A 21,586-nucleotide genomic window follows, 5' to 3' on the forward strand; every position below is an offset into this window, starting at 1 on the left:
TCTCTCACTTGAGCTGGCCTCCATTGCAGCAAGGCAGATTCTCATGCCATTTGTCTAGTTCCTTGTTTGGTTTGCATTGTCTTTGGAAGCAAATTTTCATCTGTTTATGAGAATTAATCACCAGAACCCTTAAAGTTTTGGTGAAATTGTAAAGGTTTTGAACCAACTCACCAGCCCCATTTCAGGACTACTGTGTTCTTTGCCCCTGCAGAGAGAGTGCACACAGTAACACACAGTCCTTCCTCTACAGGAGAGACCTGGCTGCTTCCACTGAGCATAGCACCTCTGGAGCAGATGAACTCAACAGGATCTCTCTCTGCTTCCCTAGAGATGAGCTAGGGTGTTAGGACTGCTCGTCTCCTAGCCCCTCTCCTTAGCCAAAAGCCTTCAGATAGACGAAAAATGGTTTTCAATCAAGGAAATAGAAATTTTGGCTCTTTCCCTTTGTCATAGCAATAACATGAAATTTTCTGCAGGAAAATAGAAGATCCTTCTCAAATGTGTTGTAATTACTTACGTTGGTTTAAATTAAAGTTTCCTGAAGTGCATGTGTTTTAGCTGTTCCTTTAAAAGACTCTGTGGCCTGATCACTCAGGTTTCTGAACCTTGTTCAGTTAATTTCATTGTTCAGATACCATCATTATATGACTTTGTGTGTTAAATCATAAGCCAGCCAGGTAGTGGTGTACACCTTTAATCCCAGCACTCACACTTGGAAGGCAGAGACAAGTGATTCTGAGTTTGAGGCCAGCAGGCCAGCCTGATCTCTAGAATGAGTTCCAGGACAACCAGGGCACAGAGAAACCCTGTCTTAGAAAAAAAACAACAACAAAAAAAAAAACTAAAAGCATCTCAATACTAATTAGTGTGTGTGTGTGTGTGTGTGTGTGTGTGTGTGTGTGTGTGTGTGTGTGTGTGATGCCAGTGCTGATGGTGGAGACTACAGGTATTCCTAATCCCTGCTGTGTGGAAGTTAAAGGACAATGCCTATCCTAGATTAGAAAATTACAGTTACCCAGCTAGCTTTCAGAGCCTTGTTGGGGCGTGGCCTGGCCTACAGGACATAAACAGTTCATTGTTCACTGCTTTGCAGGAAGAGAAGACTGCTAAACTAATTAGGGTGCACCAGAAAGGCCATGCTCTGCAGAGCCACAAACAGTTGGGGTGAGGCCATGTGCACAGACATGATTCGTTTGGCAACAGGAGACCACTGCAGGGTACAGACATGTAGGACTATCTATTGTGCCAGCCAGATAAGACTAAACACGCCGGGGACCTTTGGTTCATGTCAAATGTTAAACATATCATTGCGACATGTTTTGGAGTACAGTTAATTTCATTTCTGTGCCCTAGCCTAGACAAGTCTTAAGTGCTGTAAAAGTCATTTCAGTACCTCAAAATGCCATGACCGCTAGTGACACTTTTGGGATGGCAGAGGTCATGCGGAGTTGAAAGAAAAGATGTGGATTCTCTAGGGTAAATTATTTGATGTGTCTAAAAGGTATTTTTCCCCCAAGTAGCTGATCCTTAAATCTATTTTTAAGGTTCAAGTAATGCTTTCCTGTTCAGTTTTAACCTGGGAAGCCATATTTGCTTTAGCTACTGAGAATCTGGTTTGTTTTCTTTGCAAAGAAGTCTGACTTTTTCTCTTAGAGCTGTTCTGAGTCCTAGCACTGTCTTGATTTTCCTGTTCTCGTTACATGTTCAATGTAGAGGTATGAACATCACAAACATCAAACCACTTCTCTGAAATAGGTTTTTTTGGAAATAGGCCATTCAGAGGAAGCTGAGAGTTGTGGTTTTTGTCCTTGTCACTCACTACTTTCCAGTATGAGTTGCCCTTGAGAAAGAAGACGGAGCCATGTGCATAGGAGTAGTAAGCTGAGTCAATGTTTCTGAATGGATGGTTTTGTGGCTTCACTGCAGGAAACACTTGGCTCATCTTCTTTGGATAAGAATTAAGTACTTGGTTTTGGTTGACATCAAATGCAAATACCTGCAAAGTAAAGCAGACAAACACTTTTCTGAGGATAGTTGACACTGAACTGAACTTACAAAAGGCTCTTGATAGTTCTGACTTTGCACTGAATTCTGTAGACATTAATTCTCAGTATTTTCCCATCTGGTGATCTGCCATTGTTGCGTAGGTCTGAAGTGATAAGAACATCTTTTAATTAAGGACTCAAGATGCAGTGATACTTACTAGAGACTCCTTGAAGAAGTAAATTAACTGCTGCCTCCGCTCATAAAAGGCAGTGTCCAAAGGGCTGGGGATGCCGGGGAAGCCTTCTGAAATCAGTTTGGGGTAGCTCCTTCCTTCTTCATCTTCTGTGTGTGCCTGGTCATTCTCACTGTCATATCTCCAATATTGGTTTCCTGAGAACCAACCCAAAACTGTCAGTGTGGTATATTAATAGCAGATCATGGCATGGGCCAGAAATACAAGCTGGGATTTCTGAACTCCACCCAAGTAAGACTTCACCCACCATCCTAGGACGAACTGGCATGCCCCTTTACTTCATGTCATTCCAAAGGGCAGCTGCCAATAGGTCCCAAGTCAGCCCTGTGTGGTACTCTGCCACAATTCCAGAAAAAGAAGGCTTTCTCACTCAACCATCTCCTTAGGACTCACATGAGTTCTCAGTTTGACCCCAGTAATGTTTGTCCTGCCCCATCACTGCTTAGAATGCTAGTTGCCTCTCACAGTGAAAGTCCACAAACATCATGGGTTATCTCTAGTCTTAATTTACAGACCATTTGTGGTGGTCTGAAAGAAAATGTTTCCCAAAGGAGTGGCACTATTAGGAGGTATGGCTTTGTTGAATGGGCTTTGTTGGAGGAAGTGTGTCACTTTGGGGGTGGGCTTTGAGGTCTTCATTGCTCAATCTATGCTCAGTAGTAGAGAGTTCACTTCCTGTTGCCTGTGGATCAAGATGTAGAACTCTTGGCTCCTTCTCCAGCACTGTATATGCCTGCATGCCACCATGTCCCATCATGATGATGATAGACTAACCGTCTGAAACTGTAAGCCACCCAATTAAATGTCTTCTTTGGTAATAGTTGTCACAGTCATGGTGTCTTTTCACGGCAGTAGAAACCATAAGACACCATTCTTTTCCATGTTAGAAGAACCTAGCCAAGTTTACTCATTTGGTGATTTAGGGACCTTCCTAAGATGAGAAGATACAAGCCCACCCTGAGCCTGCAGTCTGTCTAATTTCAAACAGGAGACATTACAGTGAAACCTTGGTGAATGCTGGAAACATCCTGAATGCAAGTTCAGTAAGAGAAATAGAGCCAGACCTGAAGCATTGTTACCTTTAAAAAAATAACGCTCATCTTTTCCCCATGACCAAACATGGACAAAGGCATCTATGCTTTGCACGGGGATTCCACGCCAGCCAGTGAGGATTTGGAGAGGGTCCCCGTAGCGAGTCCTGTTGTTGCGGTTTTCGTAGAGCCAGTACCAGCTACTGCGGAAGAAGTATGTGTTGAACCTCACCCTCACCTCACCATATTGGTTCTTCTCCTTGCGAATCCAGTCAAACACTGTATCAAATGATCCCTCACATGAACCTGAAGAGAAAAAAAAAAAATTCCAGCCACTTGTCACTGCAAACACCAGCATTCATAATTGGGATGGAGATGACTTCATGGTTAGTACTTCTGTTGGAATATCTTGAAGCACCGTAGAGATTGAGCTTTGAGTAGCTGAGTTTTATAAAGCCACTCAGAAGGTTCCCAGACTCAGTCTGGATGCAGTTCTATAGCTACCCTAGCACAGCTGGCCCATGCCTCTTGTTGGTCCATCTGATTTCTTGAGAGGAAAGAGGTTTGGCTCAGGACACACATTAACTGCCATGTTTCCACTGGCGGAAATTGACGTGGCTGCAATAGGCTTTGGGTGTCAAGAATGGAAGCACGTGAGAGCTGACCTGAGATGGGTTCTGAGGGCCTAGGAATGGAAATGCTCTCCCTGCCTTGGGCATCTGCTGTAACCAACCAGTTTCTTTTCTTTTTCTTTAAGACTTTAAATTTTTAATTATATGTATGTGTATGGGTGCCCATGGGGAACAGAGGTGTTGGATCCCTGGAGCTGAAATTGCAGGCAGTTGTGAGCCTTCAGATGCAGGTGCTGAGAATTAAACCTCTGGAAGGCACTCTGAACTGCTGAGCCACCTCTCTGCCCCACCGTGTTTGTATCGAATAGCCATGTGTGCCTGGTTTGTGATGAAGCTGCTGTCTGGAATCACACCTTCTCACAGTGGCTTTGCAGTCACACAGCTCTGTGATGCTGAGGCGTGGGGGCTCTACCTGTCTAAAAGCCGTGATGGCCTCTGCCCTCACTAGTGTGTGAAGAGCTGGGAGAGAAGGCGGCATGAAAGAGATTGTTGCTCTTCACCTGTGGCTGACTGTGGTCTAGTGTGGTCACTTTAAGAGCCTGCAGCTGGGGTTTGAGGGCAGCTCTTCATGCAGCCTGTGCTGTTTGGGGACCAGCCTCCAAGTTAATAGAGTGGACCCTGCTGGCTTTAGCCTCCCCAGTGCCCTCAGATGGATCTGCCCTAGGCCCAGCTTACCATATAGTCTTTGAATTGCCTTCCTGTCTGACCAGTCCAACTCAAATGCAGGCTCCTGGGGAGTATAGTTTGGTTGCATTATGGATCCTACTCTGTAGGTGTGAGGCAATCCAAGGACATGGCCAATTTCATGGACAGCTACCTAGGAGGGAAACAAACCGCAGATGTGGGACCAAACCTGAGTCTTCGATGATGCAGGGTTCAGTCACTAAATTACAGAGGCCTGGCCTATGCCCTTTCAGAGTTGTGCCTTCTTAGGAGAGAAACAGGGTGAGGACTGGGGAACCACCATCGGAGACTTCTAGGTTATGTACACACCAAAGAAAAGCTGGGTTTCTGAACTTGTGCTAGGAGCTTTGCCTTCCCGGCAGAGCAGCTGGAGCCTCTTACTTTGAGAAGGCTGATGCCCGTGTCGCTGGAGAGAGGGGTGAAGTGCTCATCATCGTCAAAGTGGATCTCACCCAGGTGCCAGGCATGTGCAAACTCCTGTCCACTCCCATCAAATACCCTCGGACAGCCCAGGTGCCGGCCTGGTGTGGGGAGAAGGGTGGGTAGCAGTGAATGAAGGTGCCCATCTTAAGTCCCTTTTTGACAGCACCACAGTCTCCAGGAGCTAGTGAGGTCCATGGAAGAAACCACGCCACTGTGAACAGGGTGGCTATAAAGACTTGAAACAAGCTGGGTGTGGTGGTACACACTTTTAATCCCAGCACTCAGGAGGCAGAAGCAGGTGGGTCTCTGCTTTCTGAGGCTAGTGTGGTCTACAAGCAAGTTCCAGGACAGCCAGGGCTACACTGAGAAACCCTGTCTTGAAAAAAAAAATCAAAAATAGCAAAAAAGACTAGAACCATCTTGAAACATTTTGATACTAACTGCTCTGTGTGTGTGCTTTGGGGTGTGTGTGTGTGTGTGTGTGTGTGTGTGTGTGTGTGTGATGGTAGTGCTGATGGAGGAGACAGCATTGGAGGGGGGGAACCTCAAGGTCAACATCTCTTAAATCTATACTTCTATAACAAACCATGTCTTGTGTATTCTAGAATTAAGAAATTAGTCCAGAGAGAGAGAGAGAGAGAGAGAGAGAGAGAGAGAGAGAGAGAGAGAGAGAGAGAGAGAGAGAGAGCGCAGCAGCAGCAAGGTGTATGGAACACCTCTAGTTCACAGATGGACTGTGGAAGTCAGGGTATTTGTCCAGACTGCCAGCAAGAAGGTAAAGCTTTTACACAGGTCAAGTAGGCTGTACCGGCTGCTGTTCCATGTGACCAGGAGAATGGGTGGGTGATGGTCTGGGATGTGCTCCAGGCAAGTGAACCCCAACAGCTAAGAAGACTTGAGAATCTACCGAGAGTAGGTTCCACCCTCTTAGGTGTCATCTCTGAAGAAGCCCAGCAGGTAGGACTTGAGATCACACCACTCTGGGTGACAAGGCAATCAAGTTGTGATTGGCCCAGGTTGCCATGGGCCTGATACTGGACATGGGGCTTTGGTGGAAGAATCCAAGACTGCCTGCAGAATAGATAGGAAGAGATACCACCTTTGTACCCCTTACCTCTCCCAAAACCCAGCTTTATGTCCACCATAGTGCCAGGGGCAGTGAGGTCCTCCCGGAAGTTGAGTGGTGTCACCTCGCTCCACATCCTGAAGGCCAGTCTAAAGATATATCTCTGCTCTTCCACGGAGAGTTGGCTGCTGTAGGCATCCCCGACCAGCCTCCAGGTCAGCGTCTTCCTGGAGAAGGCCCTCCTGGGCCCAGTGTCTAAAGTGCCCTCATGTTGCCCACCTGGCTTGGGCAGCAGCATTTGAAGGAAGCGCTTTTGACGGGCCCTGGGCCGGAGACCCAAAGGGGTTGGCAGGGCTGGTGGGGTCGGCAGAGCAGCCTGAGGTGGCAGCCTTGTGTCGGGGATGCCACAGCGTGGCCTGTTCATAGCTGCCAGTGTAGGTGAATCTAGTTCCCCGCTGGCTGGCAGTCTGTTTGCCTTCTGGAATCTTCGCACAGCTTGAGCCAAGGTGGAGCCCAGAGGGACCCCTGGTGACTCCTTTGAACTAAGCACCTCTGACCAGCCGTATTTCAATAGGAATCTCTGTGGGAAAGAAAAGCCCTAAACTTACAGGGTTGCCGACATTTTTCCTGTGCTATAGGGGGTAGGGAGGGGCATGGGGATGTAGAGAGTGGAGTTAGAGATGGAGGACATCATCCAGGGCCTACCAGAGTAAAGTAATGGATGCCGCGTGGCCTATGGAGAAGCAGGGTTGAAGCAGGTCAGGTAATAGGACTGGGAGGGAAGAGATCAAAGGTAAGAAGTCAGGGCTGGAGGTGGGTGCACACTGTGGGCCAAGGAGCTGAGAGGGAGGCCTGCCCAGGAAGAAGAAACTCCCCAACTCCAGGGATTAGGCAAGAATCATTCTGAGAGTCTGGTGGGATAGGAAAGGCAGGGGCAGCAGGGGTGTCCCTTGGCATCTGAGGCAAGCTTGGCCCATCATCCCTTCTCACTGCCCTCCACCCTGGGGGGCACTCTGGAGCCAGAAGTTTAGGGGGAAATTTTGATCATATGTCTGCTTGTGGAGCTTGGTAACCACCAGACTGCAAGGGTGGTCGAGGGGCAGGGAGTCTGCTCAAGGCCACTCCAACCCAGGACTGGTGAAAGGGAGCCCTGGTCTTCTTGCATCAGTGGATGCCTCTCAATAGCACAGTGCAGGCAATCTTTGCTAGAACTGTTCTTTGTATGGCCAGGCTGGCAGGTGTCAACCAAGGGATGCCTTCAGCAGAGTGCCTGGAAGCACCGCACGCTCGCATTCGAATGACCCGCCTGACATTTAGAGCGCAGGGCTCATCTTGCCTAGATACCCATGCTGCTGGGATTAACACCAGAGGGAGCTAGGTGCAGCTCGGAGGTAGAGGTGTTTGCCTGGTTTGTGCAAGACCCCAGGTGTCATTCCCAACTCCACAAAGACGACACCAGGTTAAGCAGGCTCTCTGCCTCTGCACAGCCATCCTTCCATGTTATGCTCTGATGTCTACATGTGTGTGCGTGCGTGTGTGTGTGTGTGTGTGTGTGTGTGGTATATACTGCCTGTGCACACAGATGTTGCTGCTCTGTGGTCTCCTCTTACCTGAGCAGCATGGAGGTCAGCAATGGGCTTGGCCTGGCTCAGAGGAGATGGCTCCAGGTCCGAACGGTCCCGGCTGTGGAAGAGTCTCTCAGGCTGGGTGGGTTGGGGTGCAACCAGCCAGCAGAGCAGCAATGTCAGACGCAAGGCAGAGGCAGCAAGCATGGTCCCACTGGGACAACTCTGGTCCTACCTTGCTGCGTCCCCGTCTCTTCTCTGAGGGAGCGGAACATGGTGGGACCCTTTTATAAGCAAGCAGGCATTCTTCACCCGGCTCTTAAGTGTGCCTGCTAGGAAGCTGCTTCTGTGGCCCTGGTGAGTTGCCTTTGAAGACCCCAGGGCTCCTTTTCTCATGGGCGTGAGAACTCCGCTTCCTCTGCTCCTGGGGTATGGTACTTTGGAGAGGTGAGCCTGTGGATTGCTCTCCTGTATTGACTTTCCTGGTCGAGTTTGCTCCTAAATGAACTGAGGGAGAAGTGCAGGATGCACGCACCTGTGGTCTATGAAGGCCCTGTCTGAGCCCTACAACGTGCCTTTTAGGACTAGGCCTGCAGCTTTCAGACCATAACCCTCAGTTTGCTCATATTCCAGTAGCTTTTTTCTGGGTGGTCTGGGGCTTAGGGCATGCTAATTTGTTTTTAGACTTTGTTGCCATTTTTCTTCTTACTGGTTGCTTTTCTTTATGGGGAAGAAAGTATGTCTAGGGTAGGCAAGATGGCTCAGCAGGTGAAGGCAATTGTTGCCAAACCTGATGTCCTAAGTTCAATCCCTGGCCCCACATGGTAGGAGAGAGCCGGTTGTTGCAAAGTTGCTCTCTGACCTCCATGAGCATACTCACTGCTTGCTGCTCAAATAAATAGTAAATAAATAATTAAAAAATAGAATGTCTAATCAGCATATAGAAAAGTAAAACTTAAAACCAGTGCAAGAAAGGGGGACTGAGCTCCTGTGGTGGGGCAGGGCTATGGTGAATATTTTTGCAGACACATACACTTATGGCTACCGAGAAGTGTATGTATGTGTGTAACAACTTCATGGAAGCCCTGGGTATCTGACTGTTCCTGAACACAGGTACTTATTGTGGAGTCCCAGTCCGTGGTGAGTCTGTAAGGAGAAACTAGAACCACTGAGGCCTACAACATAGCATACACAACCTGAGGGAGTAAGAGGCAACCCTTCAGTCCCTGGAGTCTAGAACTGAGCCTGGAAGCTCATGTCAAAGGCCATGCAAGGTCCCCATCTGCACCCAAGCCTGCCTTGCCCCTCTTGAAGTCTTGCTGTGACCAGGGCCATTTGGCACCAGAGATAGAAGACCATATATGAGGCATTTATAGTTTGGAGACAACATTCTGTAAATGCCTCCTCTAAGATGGTGAGGACCCTCCTGTTCTGCTGCCGTTAGTGGTTGTCTCTCCTTCAGCTTCCGATGGCATCGGGCTGGGTAGGATGTACCCTCATGGAAGATGCCTTCTAACCTGCCTTTCATGAAGACAGCTCTGCCTGTGCAAGCCATCTTCCCCACCACCAGCCCACAGCCACGTTTCTTAATGCAGCTCAAATCTAGACCAGGACTGCCCAGGTCAGTGTTCTCAACCTTTCTAATGCTGCGACCCTTTAATACACTTCCTCGTGTAGAAGAGACCCACCAACCATAAAATCATCCTCATTACTACTTTATAACTGTAATTTTGCTACGGTTATGAATCATGTAAATATCTAATATGCAGGATGTCTGATATGTGGCCCCCTCTGAAGGGTCATGACTCACATGTTGAGAACCACTGACCTAGAAGAAATAAAGTTTGGGGACAGATTTTCCAGAACCTCTTTCTGCGGGGTGCTACATTTCTATCTTCTCTTCCTCTTCTTTCCTCTACCTCTCCAAAAGCAGTTAGCCTGATGGATATGCTGCAGTTATATTTCAGGAGATAAAATCTTCATATCTGAAGCATAATTATCCACAGCGAAAGTCAGAACTCTAGGTCTTGTTTATTTTTATTTGGATTTCTGAGATGGCATCTCACTATATAGGCCTGGCTGGCCTTAAGTGCATGGCTGTGTTGTCTCCATCTCCATTCCCTTGAATGCTGGGACGATGAATGTACTACCATGCTTGGCTCAGTCGTTTGTTTTGTTTTTGTATAATGAATAAACATTTCACAAATAGCAGTTTTTCATTCTTAACCAGGTCAGCATCAGAGAAAGACCATGTATGTTGCCCCCGAACACAGCTTTGCACCAAGAACCACACATGATAATATTGGGCTGGAGTGATGGATCAGTGATTGAAAGCACTTGTTCTCTAAGAGGATCTGGATTCAATTCCCAGTACCCCCATGGGGATGCACAGCTGTCTCTAACTCCAGTTTTCGGGGATCTGACACCCTCTCCTTGCTTCTGCAGGCACCAGGCATGCACATGGCACAGAAACATAGATACAGACAAGACCCCTCCCCCAAGTACATAAAAAAGAGAATTAAAAAGGAAAGTGGGCTGCACGCACAAGTAACCATGTGGATGATTTCATTTCCTTTTTTCAATGCTCAGGAAGCTCCCCTGGGGTCCAATGGCCAGTTACACCTGGCCTGGGTTCCAAGCTGGACTCCACAAAGACAGTGATATACTGCCAGCAGCTTCTTCAGAGCCCTGATTCGGGGCTCTATCCTAGAGGCAGCACACGCTGTACTGTGCACGAGGAAGGAGCTGGCCCCGCATGGCCTCAGCAGCAGCTGTCCGGCTGCAGCACTTTCCTGATGCCTGCAGCCAGGGCTTGTGGGGTGGGACTCTCCGCGGTGCAGCTCACAGGCAGGCCCTGGGCAGCCATAGCACGAGTTGTACTGGGGCCAATGGCTACAAACTGCAAGGAGGCAAGACACAAGAGACACAGCTTCAGTGCCACAGCAAGGGCTGTGTGCAGGCGTCATCTGGACAGGCTTTCTATTAGGACGCCATTCCTGTGTGCTGTTTCATATAAACAACAGTGCCACCTAATCTGAAGCTGGCTTCAGGGTCTGCACAACCCCTCCAGTCAGGATCTCACTATCACCTCCTGCTGCAAGTGCACATGTCCTTAGGACTGGGTGTGTGGGGACGAAGCCTGGGGTAGACACCATCTTCCTCAGGGGCTCCAACTGCAGACAGTTCTGCTTCAATTTTAGGGGCTCTAGGTGGGAGCATCTGGGGAGTATGGGGTGCCAGGGTGGGTCAGGATCCCCAGGAACACAGAACAGTCATAAGCTGGAAGGCCAGGGTTCAAATCCCAGCATCCACTCCCTCTGCCCACACCTTCTTATCTCCAACCAGGCTGTCCACTGGGCTGCTGGGGGTTACATGAGGTGATCAGGGTAAACTACTTGTTCAGTGCTGGGCACCGGCATATGCGCACTGACAGATGTGTGACTTCTAGGTGCACAGATGGCCACCTCCCAGGCCATGTAGACACAGAGAAGACAGGAACGAAAAAGAAGATGCAGTGGCTTTCATTTATTTGGTGGCAGGTGCCGTAAAGTTCTCAGTGCTCTGCCATGGCTCCTTTGTGGTATTCTGTGAGTCAGCCATAAGCAGTAAGCACAGGTCACCCTTAACTTTCTGTGAACCCCTGCACTTTAAATAGCACCATATAAACACTGGTCTCACATGCACTCCTACAGAGGAAGGAAGGCCACTGTGCAAATCTGGGGCAGAGCTGAAACAAGAATGCCAAACCACCCAATGCATGAATCTCAGGACTTTGCTCCCTGTCCACCTCAACAGTACCCATGTGGGCCAGCACAGTCCCAGTGATGAAGGAAGACTTCCATTAATAGGCTTTCTGGCTCTGGAATAACCTACAGTTGTTGTGATCAATGTTATCCCGGAAACCCTTTCTTTCCTGGCAGCCCAAGGCCCCAGCGGCATCTGTAAGTACTGGTGTGTGGTGCACTGAACAGCGGCATCTGTAAGTACTGGTGTGTGGTGCACTGAACAGCGGCATCTGTAAGTACAGTGTGTGGTGCACTGAACAGCGGCATCTGTAAGTACTGGTGTGTGGTGCACTGAACAGCGGCATCTGTAAGTACTGGTGTGTGGTGCACTGAACAGCGGCATCTGTAAGTACAGTGTGTGGTGCACTGAACAGCGGCATCTGTAAGTACTGGTGTGTGGTGCACTGAACAGCGGCATCTGTAAGTACTGGTGTGTGGTGCACTGAACAGCGGCATCTGTAAGTACAGTGTGTGGTGCACTGAACAGCGGCATCTGTAAGTACTGGTGTGTGGTGCACTGAACAGCGGCATCTGTAAGTACTGGTGTGTGGTGCACTGAACAGCGGCATCTGTAAGTACAGTGTGTGGTGCACTGAACAGCGGCATCTGTAAGTACTGGTGTGTGGTGCACTGAACAGCGGCATCTGTAAGTACTGGTGTGTGGTGCACTGAACAGCGGCATCTGTAAGTACAGTGTGTGGTGCACTGAACAGCGGCATCTGTAAGTACAGTGAGTGGTGCACTGAACAGCGGCATCTGTAAGTACAGTGTGTGGTGCACTGAACAGCGGCATCTGTAAGTACAGTGTGTGGTGCACTGAACAGCGGCATCTGTAAGTACAGTGTGTGGTGCACTGAACAGCGGCATCTGTAAGTACAGTGTGTGGTGCACTGAACAGCGGCATCTGTAAGTACAGTGTGTGGTGCACTGAACAGCGGCAGTATGATGACTGGGGGATGCCAAGAACCCATGGGTTGCAGAAAGGAATAGGACAGATTTAAGATGGGTACCTTCGCTATGCCCCAGCTGCTCCATGAGTCTAGACAGTACTGGCGACAAAGCCCAAGTGTCCATTTTGCTCTAACTTGGGTTTGCTTAGAACGGGGACAGAGTAAGGTTTTCGTGGTATGAGTTCTTAGTAAGGCAGACCAGCATGGTCAGCCCAGGTGAGTTATGAGGCGCGTTCCCATCAGAAAGCTGCTCAGGCACTTCACGGTTACCCAGTGACTCGTCCACCACATCCAGGGACATGTGAGCAGCACCGGCACTGTTGCTAACCCTTCCCCGGTGCCCAAGAGCTCACTCAGTCAGTGACCATGCTGAGCACCCATGGACCTGTCTCTTCAATTCTGTACAGGACTCAGGTGCCTCCTTCCTCCCCTAGCCACCCCTCATAGAAGCTGGCCTTCTAGTAATGTGCTGTATGATGCTGGCAAGGTGTCGAAGCCTGTAAGGAGGGTTTCCCCGGTAAGGACAGTCACCCCCATCCTGCTGGATCCCACAACCAGACTAGCGCAAGCTATGGCTTCAAGAACTTTGACCACTGCCAGGCAACTGCTAGGACCATGGCTATGTATCACCACAGCCCACGGCCTCGCATGTATCTTCCTGGACTCTAACCATGGCGCCGTCCATTTCAACTGTGTGAACTAGGGCAGGGCTCAGCTGCTCTGCACCTAACGTTCCACCTTGAAACTGGGCAAACAGTCTGAGTCCAGGTGGGACACACCTGTGAGATGCAGCTGTGATAAGCCCAAGTGTTGGCGTCACCTGACTGAAGTGAGCTCTGGGGGGTTCTAGGCCACACTTTGTACTTCTCCCCGGTCCCTGCAGAGTCTGGTCAAAGGCACTTGTTGCAGGTGCCACAAGAGTGATGCTACTTAAAGACTCAACAGATACAGTCCCTGAGAGTGTGGATGGGAACCCTTTAAGTACAGCAAAGATGAATGTTTCTAGACTAGAAAACCATTTCAGTCAGGCATGGAAGGCACCAACACGCACACCAAATCCTGCCAGAAGGGCCTCACTTGAGTCCTTGACTTATCAAGGACAGTGCCATGCAGGGGCAGGGACGGCTAGACAGTTGGCTAGACAGCACAAAAAACTTGGGGCTAATCTCCCCAAATTAGAGTAAGATCCACCCAGAGGAGACCAGCAATGTAGGCAGAGCACCAGTAAAGAAGTCACAGGGACCCTCCCGACTCTCCAGGCACTTCACAAGTGTCTGACTCAACATTCAAAGGATAAAGAGTGAAGTCCATAGAGTACCATACCTTAATCTGATCAAAGCTGCCACCAGATAATGCCTGAATATACTCCAGGCTGTACTTAAGGCCGGAGGGGCTGAAAAATGTGATGCTGGCTGGGACACCCTAGGGGAAATGACAAGATGAGAGCTAGCTTTGCCCCTAGACAGCATCCCTCAGCTCAGCAACTCAACCCTTCCAGCCCCAGACCCCACAGGGGCTCTGCATCAGTACACGCTCGGGCTCTGTGCCAGGGGCTCTGCATCGGTACACTCTGGCTCTGTGCCATTCTCAGACCACCACAGCAGAGTTGGAAGGATTTGCTTGTAAAGCAGGCTGAGGTGGGAGAGGCTGCAATTACCACTGACCGAGTGCTCTGCTGGCCCTCAGTCAGTCTGGCCAGAAGACACTGACTCTTGAGCTCAGCATCAGCCCTGGAGGCACCTCCAGCCCGATAGGTTAAACAGCCCTCATGGAATTAACAGGCTTCTTGTTGGCTTCTGTCAACTTCTACCCACTAGGGACAGAGCAGACAACTAGCCAGCCTGCATGGTTCTCTGCGCTGGATTGTCCATTAGAACCCCCAGAACAGCCACGATCTGCAGAAGCTGTCCCAGAAGAGCAAAGGGATGAGACTTCTGAATGAAAATGATGGACCTAGCCATTAAGGTAAGAAGTGCTCTCCACTCTCCTGCCCCAGGTCTCCCAATCCCAATTCAGACTCCACAGTGAGTTCTTCCCAGTGTGGGCCTAGCCTCTGCCCCACAGAATGGAGAACAGAGGCAATAACAAGACCACTGTATATTCCAGGCCTTTGTATATGGTAGATGTTACACAAGCAGCTTTGTATGAATTATCTTTAATCTTTATAAAACTTTCACTGCATGGGTCTATTCCCATATCACAGACATCTATTCCCATATCACAGACACACAAACAGAGCTACAGAAAAGCCACTTGCTCAGTCACCCAAAGGAGAATCAACACTGCAAACTCATACCCCCAACTCATGCTCCTACACTGGGGCCTGCCCTTCCAGGACTTTCTCTCCCTTGAAATTACATACCTGATTTTCATAGTAGCTCTCCAGGTTCCCCTGGATCCCAGGGTGTGGAATTGTCTGATAGACATGCATGCTTTCCATGGGGATCCCTGTGCACAACCAAAACCAGGAGACAGGATTCATCATACTGAGAATGGGATAGAGCCTCTGCACCCTAGTGCAGCTGATGGGGACTGTCACCACGCCTCTGAGCACCAACTCCTAGAAATGGAAAGCTCAGCAAGGGGGCAAAAGACCCTGCCCAGCCCTCTGTGGCCTTCAGAGTGCTGTGGAATCAATCCGCAGTCGGGAAGGCTGAGTTAGCAGAGAAAGGCCCAGAACCACAGCCTTCATCCGTTACCCACAGATGCCTTTGGCTCTCATGTTTGTATGAGTTTGTCCACACAGCTCTGATCCTGGCTGCTCCATGAATCCCACAGCTGTGCCAGGAGCCCCAACTGCATCCCAGCTCTGTCTGTACATGGTCATGTGTTCTTCCTGGGCCTCAGAACATTCATCTTCAGGGATGCTATGAGCTCATCCTAGTCACCTTTGTCCTTGAGCATTTTCGGAAGAGTATCTCCTTTGATAGTTCCACAGGGAAAGAGAAGAGGCAGTGCTGAAGATGGCCCTGTGAACACACAACAAGACATTGTAGAGCTGGTAAAATCTCAAAGGGAGAGGTAGTGCTGAAGACAACCCTGTGAACATACCACCAACAATGGAAAACTTGTAAAATCCCCAAGGGGGACGTTGCACAAAGCAACTCCCAGGAGGGCAAAGCCGGGTGCCCCAGGCTCAGCTTTGCTGTAAGATCTCAGTTCCAGCGCCTGTTACTAGGAAGGGTAATCGCTGTACTGTTTGGCCTTGAAGGGTTCATGAAGAACCAAAGAGGGAAAATTGAGCAAAGAGCCTAGAAAACTCAGTCACAGAAACAAAGCACCGCTGTCCTATTTGCTGCCTGAACTCTCTGTCAGGAGGTGGCTCCCGGGTTCACGGTCCCTATCTGGAATCCAGGCCTTGTACTTAACTAAGTAAGAAAATAAGTAGGGACTGGTACTGGCACTGGGCATGTTTCCTAGCTGTGGAGGGGGCTCTGGATGAGCCAGGCACAAGTGCAGGAGACAGTAAGGAACTGGCACTTTGGAGTGGCTCTACTGTAGCCACCTCCAACAAAGACAACTTCCCAGCCTACTATGTGCCCAGTCATGCCAACAGCCCCTGAACCAAGAGCCTAAAGGGCACAGATGACAGGAGGCTGCTCCAATGGCTCTGAATCTCACTCTGCCCCGCCACCCACCTCCACCTGTGGAGACCCAAGGCAATGTTCAGCCCTGAGCACTTTGCAAGTTGCAACAAAACCATCCAACCAAACTGAGGGACTGTCAGATGCAAGAACCTCCCTCAACTGTGAACACCACATGTTCTACTAAAACCAACCATTTCTTCCATATCAGATCAAAAAGTGTAATGAGTGTTGGTCATGCACAGACATCACACATTCCCTATACCATGACAATCCCTCTGAATGCACTGGTGACTGAGATCAGAGGAAGAATGGAGAGAACTCTCCCCGGCTAGCACTGGCTCTGAGAAGCAGTAGCTAAGTGACAAGAGTAGCTGTAGCCACTGTGTTTGCAGTACAAGCAACAGTGAGATGCTGGTGGATGTTTTATTTAAACTGCTCTGTAAATATTGGTACCAACACAGACAAGCACATGGTTTGGGAAATGATTAATATAGATCACAGCTGCCTGCTGAGTTGTCTCTCCAGCAAAGTGCTGCTGGGACCTCCAGAGCACACAGTTTAAATACACACTCAGGTGCAGTGCTCACCACCCGAGCCCAGGTGGCTCTCCTGTGTCTTTATGTGAGAGTTGTGGCCTGGAGGTGCAGGAAGCTAGGGACTAAAGCTACTTGTAGAGCACCTATGGGAAACCAAAACAGTTCAACTTTCCAGCAAGCCTTGCTCCAAAGGCATGGAAGGGGCTTCTAGATGATTCTTGAATCTCCCTTGCCATTTATCTCTTCGTACTGTTATTCATAGCTGTGTTGGAAGCATAGGACTCAAGTTTCATCATTTATTTAAGGCTGGGCTACAGTGGTGCAGGGCTTGCTGAGGACATGGGCTTGTCTGGCCGAGACCTGCCACATAGGCATGTGGGGCTCACATATGAATAGTCAGTCAGCTCAGCTGCCTTCCCAGGAAGGGACTAACCTGTGGGCACAAAAGAAGGAAATGTTCCTCATGGAACAAGCACCTGGAAGATTGATCACTAGACACACAGCCCCAACTACACCAATTAGAGGAAAAGATGGGTAGACAAGGTAAGAACACACTCTACCACAAAGAGCAACATAACACCAACAAAAACTAGTGGTCCTTCACATTTGGACTTGAACGCCCAAATGTGAAGATGAAGCAGAGGAAAATGACCTAGGGGAGTAAAAAAAGACAAGATCTCCTGAGTAAATTGGGTGCATGGGGACCTTGGGAGAGGGTTGAAGGGGAGGGGACAGGCAGGGAGGGGAGCAGAGAAAAATGTAGAGCTCAATAAAAATCAACTTTAGGAGAACGCTTGAGGGCCTTAAAGAAGAAATGAAAAATTCCCTCAAAGAAATGGAGGAAAAGACAAACAAAAAAAAATGGAAGAAATCAACAAATCCCTTAAAGAAAATCAAGAAAAAGCAATCAAACAGATGAAAGAAACAATTCAAGACTTGAAAACCAAAACAGAGACAGTAAAGAAAACACAAACTGAGGGAATTATAGGAACGGAAATTATGAGAAAATGGTCAGGAACCACAAATGCAGGCATAAACAGCAGAATACAAGAGATGGAAGAGAGAATCTCAAGCACTGAAGATACAATAGAGGAAATAGATTCATCGATCAAAGAAAACATTAAATCTAACAAAAGAATAACACAAAATATCCAGGAAATATGGTACACCATGAAAAGACCAAACCTAAGAATAATAAGGATAGAAGAAGTCCAATTCAAAAGCACAAAAAATATATTCAACAAAATCAGAGAAGAAAACCTTCCCAACCTAAAGAAAGATATACATATGAAGATAAAAGAAGCTAACAGAACACCAAATAGACTGGATAAAAAAAAGTCCCCTCACCACATAATAATCGAAACATTAAACATACAGAATAAAGAAGGAACATTAAAAGCTGCAAAGGAAAAAGGCCAAGTAACATATAAAGGTAGACCTATCAGAATTACACCTGACTTCTCAATTGAAACAGAAGGTCCTAGTCAAGCATTATGTAGACATTAAGAGACCATGGGTGCCAGCCCAGACTACTACACTCAACAAAAATTTCAATCACCATAGACGGACAAAACAAGATATTCTATGACAGAACCAATACCTAGCCACAAGGCCAGCCCTACACAAAGTACAAGAAGAAAAACTCCAACCCAAGAAGTTAGCTACATTCTCAAAAACTATAGACAATAGATAATCTCACAGCAGAAAGTCCCAAAGAAGGGAAAAACACATACAATAACATCACCAACAATGAAAACTAAAATAACAGAAACTAGCAATCACTGGTCATTAATGTCCTTTAATATAAATGGACTCAATTCAACTATAAAAAGACATAGGCTAACAGATTGGATAGGAAAACGCAATCCATTCTTCTGCTGTATATGATAAACATACCACAACCTCAAAGACAGACATTGCCTCAGAGTAAAGGGTTGGGAAAAAATTTTCCAATCGAATGGACCTAAGAAACAAGCTGGTATAGCTATCCTAATAGCTAACAAAATAGACTTCAAACTAAAATCAATCAAAAGAGACAAAGAAAGACATTTCATATTAGTCACAGGAAAAAAATCCATCAGGAGGAAATCTCAATACTGAATATCTATGCCCCAAATACAAGGGCACCCTCATATGTAAAAGAAACACTTTTAAAGTTTAAATCACACATTAAACCCCAGACACTAACAATGGGAGACTTCAGCACCCCACTCTCACCACTGGACAGGTCTGTCAGACAGAAAATTGAGAGAAATAAGGGAACTAACAAATGTTATGACTCAAATGGACTTAACAGACATCTATAGAATGTTCCATCCAAATATAAAATATAACTTTTTCTCAGCACCTCATGGAAACTTCTCAAAAACTGACCATATACTAGGTAACAAAGCAAACCTCATCAGATACAAAAAATTGGAATAACCCCCATGTATCTTATCAGATCACCATGGCTTAAAATTAGAATTCAACAGCAACACTAATTTCAGAAAGTCCACAAACACATGGAAATTAAACAATGCCCACCTGAATCATCCATGGGTCAAGGAAGAAATTAAAGACTTCCTAAAATTCAATGAAAATTACCACACAGCATACCCAGATTTATGGGACACAAATGAAAGCAGTGCTAAGAAGAAAGTTTATAGCACTAAACGCCTACATAAAGGAGTTGGAAAAATCCCACACTAGTGAGTTAACAGAACACCTGAAAACTCTAGAACAAAAAGAAGCAAACTCACCCAGGAGGACTAGACAGCAGAAAATAATCAAATTAAGAGCTGAAATCAACAAAATAGAAACAAAGAAAACAGGGCTGAAGAGATGGCTCAGAGGTTAAGAGCGCTGACTGCTCTTCCAGAGGTCCTGAGTTCAGTTCCCAGCAACCACATGGTGGCTCACAACCATCTGTAATGAGATCTGTTGCCCTCTTCTGGCCAATAAGCATACAGACAGAGCACTGTATACATAATAAATAAATAAATCTTTAAAAAAAAAAGAAAGAAACAAAGAAAACAATACAAAGAGTTAATGAGACAAAGGGTTCTTCGAGAAAATCGACAAAATAAACAAACCTTTATCCAAACTAAGCAAAAGGCAGAATTTTGTTAATATCCAAATTAACAAAATCAGAAATAAAAAGGGGAACATAACAACAGACATGAAGGAAATTCTGACACTCAACTATACCTCTGGATTTGAAATTGTTTTTAAAAGAAACTGATATGTCATTAATATGTATAATTTTTTTGTATCAGTTAAATAATTTAAATAGAAAGATGCTCTAGATTCATTTCCATGGCTACGATAAATACTGACCAAAACAACTTAGGGAGAAGGGGGTTTATTTCTGCTGACAGATTTATAGTCCATCACTGAGGGAAGGAAGAGCAGGAACTTGAAGCAAAAAAAAAAAAAAAAAAAAAAAAACTGACTGTAGAGGAAAGATCCTTGCCAACTTGCTCACAGGCTTAGTTAGGCCCAGATAGCTTTCTTGTGAAACCCAGGGCCACTTGCCCAGAATGGCTAGGAATGGTGCTGCCCACAGTGGGCTGGACCCTCCTACGTCAATTATCAATCAAGACAATACTCCAAAGACATGTCTACAGTCCAGTCTGATCTGGGTAATTCTCAATTGAGATTCTTCAGGTCACTCTAGACTACGTCAAATCAACAGTCAAAGCTACCAAGAGAGATGTCTGTTTCCATACTGAAAAAAAGTAGAGAATTGGCAGTTTGGAGAGGGCCTCTGCCACTCCCTGACCGCTGCTCTGCCAGGGTCTGTCTAGATCTAGGGAGCCCTAGTCCAAAGTTCAGGATTTAAGAGCAGCTTCCAGAGGAACACTAAAATGTAAAAGCTAGAGACCTTCCAGCAATGGGAGTAGCTTATTGCATGAGAACCTCAGAAGGACTTGAGCATATATGTTTACAGATCACATAAGCCAATAACACTTTGAGAGGCCATAGTTAACATATTTGTTTGGTTTTTTGTTTTGTTTTGTCAATGCTTGTCATTGTTTGAGAAGCCATAAAAAGATTTACAGTCCTTCTCTCTTCACCCCGATAATACACTAAGGGGAAAAGGAGATGCCCAGATCCTACAACCTTTGAGGAAAACCAAAGCTATGTTAGTACTCCACCCTGCCCTTCCTCAGAGGGCTCAGCACATTACAGACACAGTTACAGCCAAGACCCAGGGTTTACATTTTCCCCAGATGTTCCCCTGTTCCAGCTACAGAGTCTGACAGCTCTGACAGAGACCTGTGTGCCAAACTGTAAACACCAGCTGGCTGACCTGAGAGCAGGTCTGGATTCCCTCGGCTGACAGAGCGAGAGGATCCTACTTCAGTCCGTGTGGGGGGTGACACAGCTGCAAGGACCTGTGTCTACAGCTGGATTAGACACAGAGAAGAGAGGAGACAGCATAGAGGAGGGCATTCTCAATCCTCCAGGCCTCACTCCAAATCCTCCTCTGTATTCTTCAGATGCCTAAAACCCCACACTTAGCTCAAGGCAAATCACTACCTAAATCCACACAGCCCTAGGGCTGGTCCACGTGCTGACCAAAGGCAACTTTATGGGAGCCAGTTCTCTGCTTGGGAGCATGTCTTGTGGGGGAGGGTGGATCTCAAGTGAGGTGGTCTTCACTTACTGGAGCAAATATATTCAGCAAGCTTCTCTGCATTGCCACTGTGTGCTCCTTCTGCATCCAGGCCGATTTTGTTCACTGGAAAATGATGAAGAGATGAATTCTTTGCCGGTTACTGAAACCCTTTTAAAGTACAAATGGACAAGCATTGTTTTCCCAGTCACAGAGAAGTGTCCTCTGGCAGCCAAGTAGAAAGACCACAGCTATCCTTTCTGAGATGAGGGTGTCCTGGGCACACCTTCCCTAGACAGGGTCTTTGTCTTAACTAGCTTCTTTGAACCCCACTTACTTTATCTACAATGAGCCAAAAACAGGAGCCCTGCAGGACTGTCTTTGGCTTATGTGATAATGAGGTCAACTGTTGGCATCTGCTTATCAGTCAGGAGATGGTGAGCATTTGGGACTACTAAGTTTTTTTTTTGTTTTTGTTTTTTTTTTTT

The 21,586-nt window shown here is 47.2% G+C and overlaps 2 protein-coding genes and 1 long non-coding RNA gene across 11 annotated transcripts in view; 1 reads left to right on the top strand and 2 right to left on the bottom strand.

The window, feature by feature from the left end:
• Positions 1–1,449: 1,449 nt before the first annotated feature.
• Mmp21 (matrix metallopeptidase 21) lies at positions 1,450–8,061 on the bottom strand. Its single transcript, XM_050137651.1, has 7 exons — positions 7,686–8,061; positions 6,124–6,655; positions 4,968–5,107; positions 4,578–4,719; positions 3,319–3,576; positions 2,204–2,376; positions 1,450–1,996 (listed from the first exon to the last, which is right to left on the bottom strand). The coding sequence occupies exons 1-7, from the start codon at positions 7,845–7,847 to the stop codon at positions 1,697–1,699; spliced, it is 1,707 nt and encodes a 568-aa protein (XP_049993608.1). The 5' UTR covers positions 7,848–8,061; the 3' UTR covers positions 1,450–1,696.
• Positions 8,062–10,184: 2,123 nt separating this feature from the next.
• Positions 10,185–21,586, bottom strand: part of Uros (uroporphyrinogen III synthase) — a 19,576-nt gene continuing 8,174 nt past the window's right edge. For 6 of the 7 annotated variants that reach the window (XM_050136773.1, XM_050136775.1, XM_050136770.1 and 3 more), the window contains 5 exons: positions 21,150–21,224; positions 15,264–15,344; positions 14,738–14,823; positions 13,699–13,797; positions 10,185–10,539 (listed from right to left, as the gene is read on the bottom strand). In XM_050136773.1, coding sequence (XP_049992730.1) covers positions 10,402–10,539; positions 13,699–13,797; positions 14,738–14,823; positions 15,264–15,344; positions 21,150–21,224 — 479 coding nt within the window. In that variant the 3' untranslated portion in view covers positions 10,185–10,401. The other variant, XM_050136777.1, reaches the window with a different exon arrangement.
• Positions 11,612–13,680, top strand: LOC126498291 (uncharacterized). Of its 3 annotated transcripts, none has more exons than XR_007590809.1 (3): positions 11,612–11,742; positions 11,781–12,081; positions 12,194–13,680. It is a non-coding gene; the product is annotated as an uncharacterized lncRNA (long non-coding RNA). The 3 variants fall into 3 exon arrangements; XR_007590808.1 differs by having other exon boundaries at positions 11,685–11,817; positions 11,894–12,081; XR_007590807.1 differs by having other exon boundaries at positions 11,725–11,855; positions 11,894–12,081.

The sequence above is a fragment of the Alexandromys fortis genome, unplaced genomic scaffold (assembly GCF_014885135.2).
Source record: "Alexandromys fortis isolate MF-2015 unplaced genomic scaffold, M_Fortis_MF-2015_v1.1 scaffold_3, whole genome shotgun sequence".
Lineage (NCBI taxonomy): Eukaryota > Metazoa > Chordata > Mammalia > Rodentia > Cricetidae > Alexandromys > Alexandromys fortis.

Coding starts and splice junctions, on each gene's coding strand:
- Mmp21 (XM_050137651.1), bottom strand. CDS start 7,847: ATGCTTGCTGCCTCTGCCTTGCGTCTGACATTGCTGCTCTGCTGGCTG. Junction 5,108..6,123: donor AAAGCTGGGTTTTGGGAGAG/GTAAGGGGTACA, acceptor TCCCCACACCAG/GCCGGCACCTGGGCTGTCCG. Junction 2,377..3,318: donor TGAGCGTTATTTTTTTAAAG/GTAACAATGCTT, acceptor GTTGGTTCTCAG/GAAACCAATATTGGAGATAT.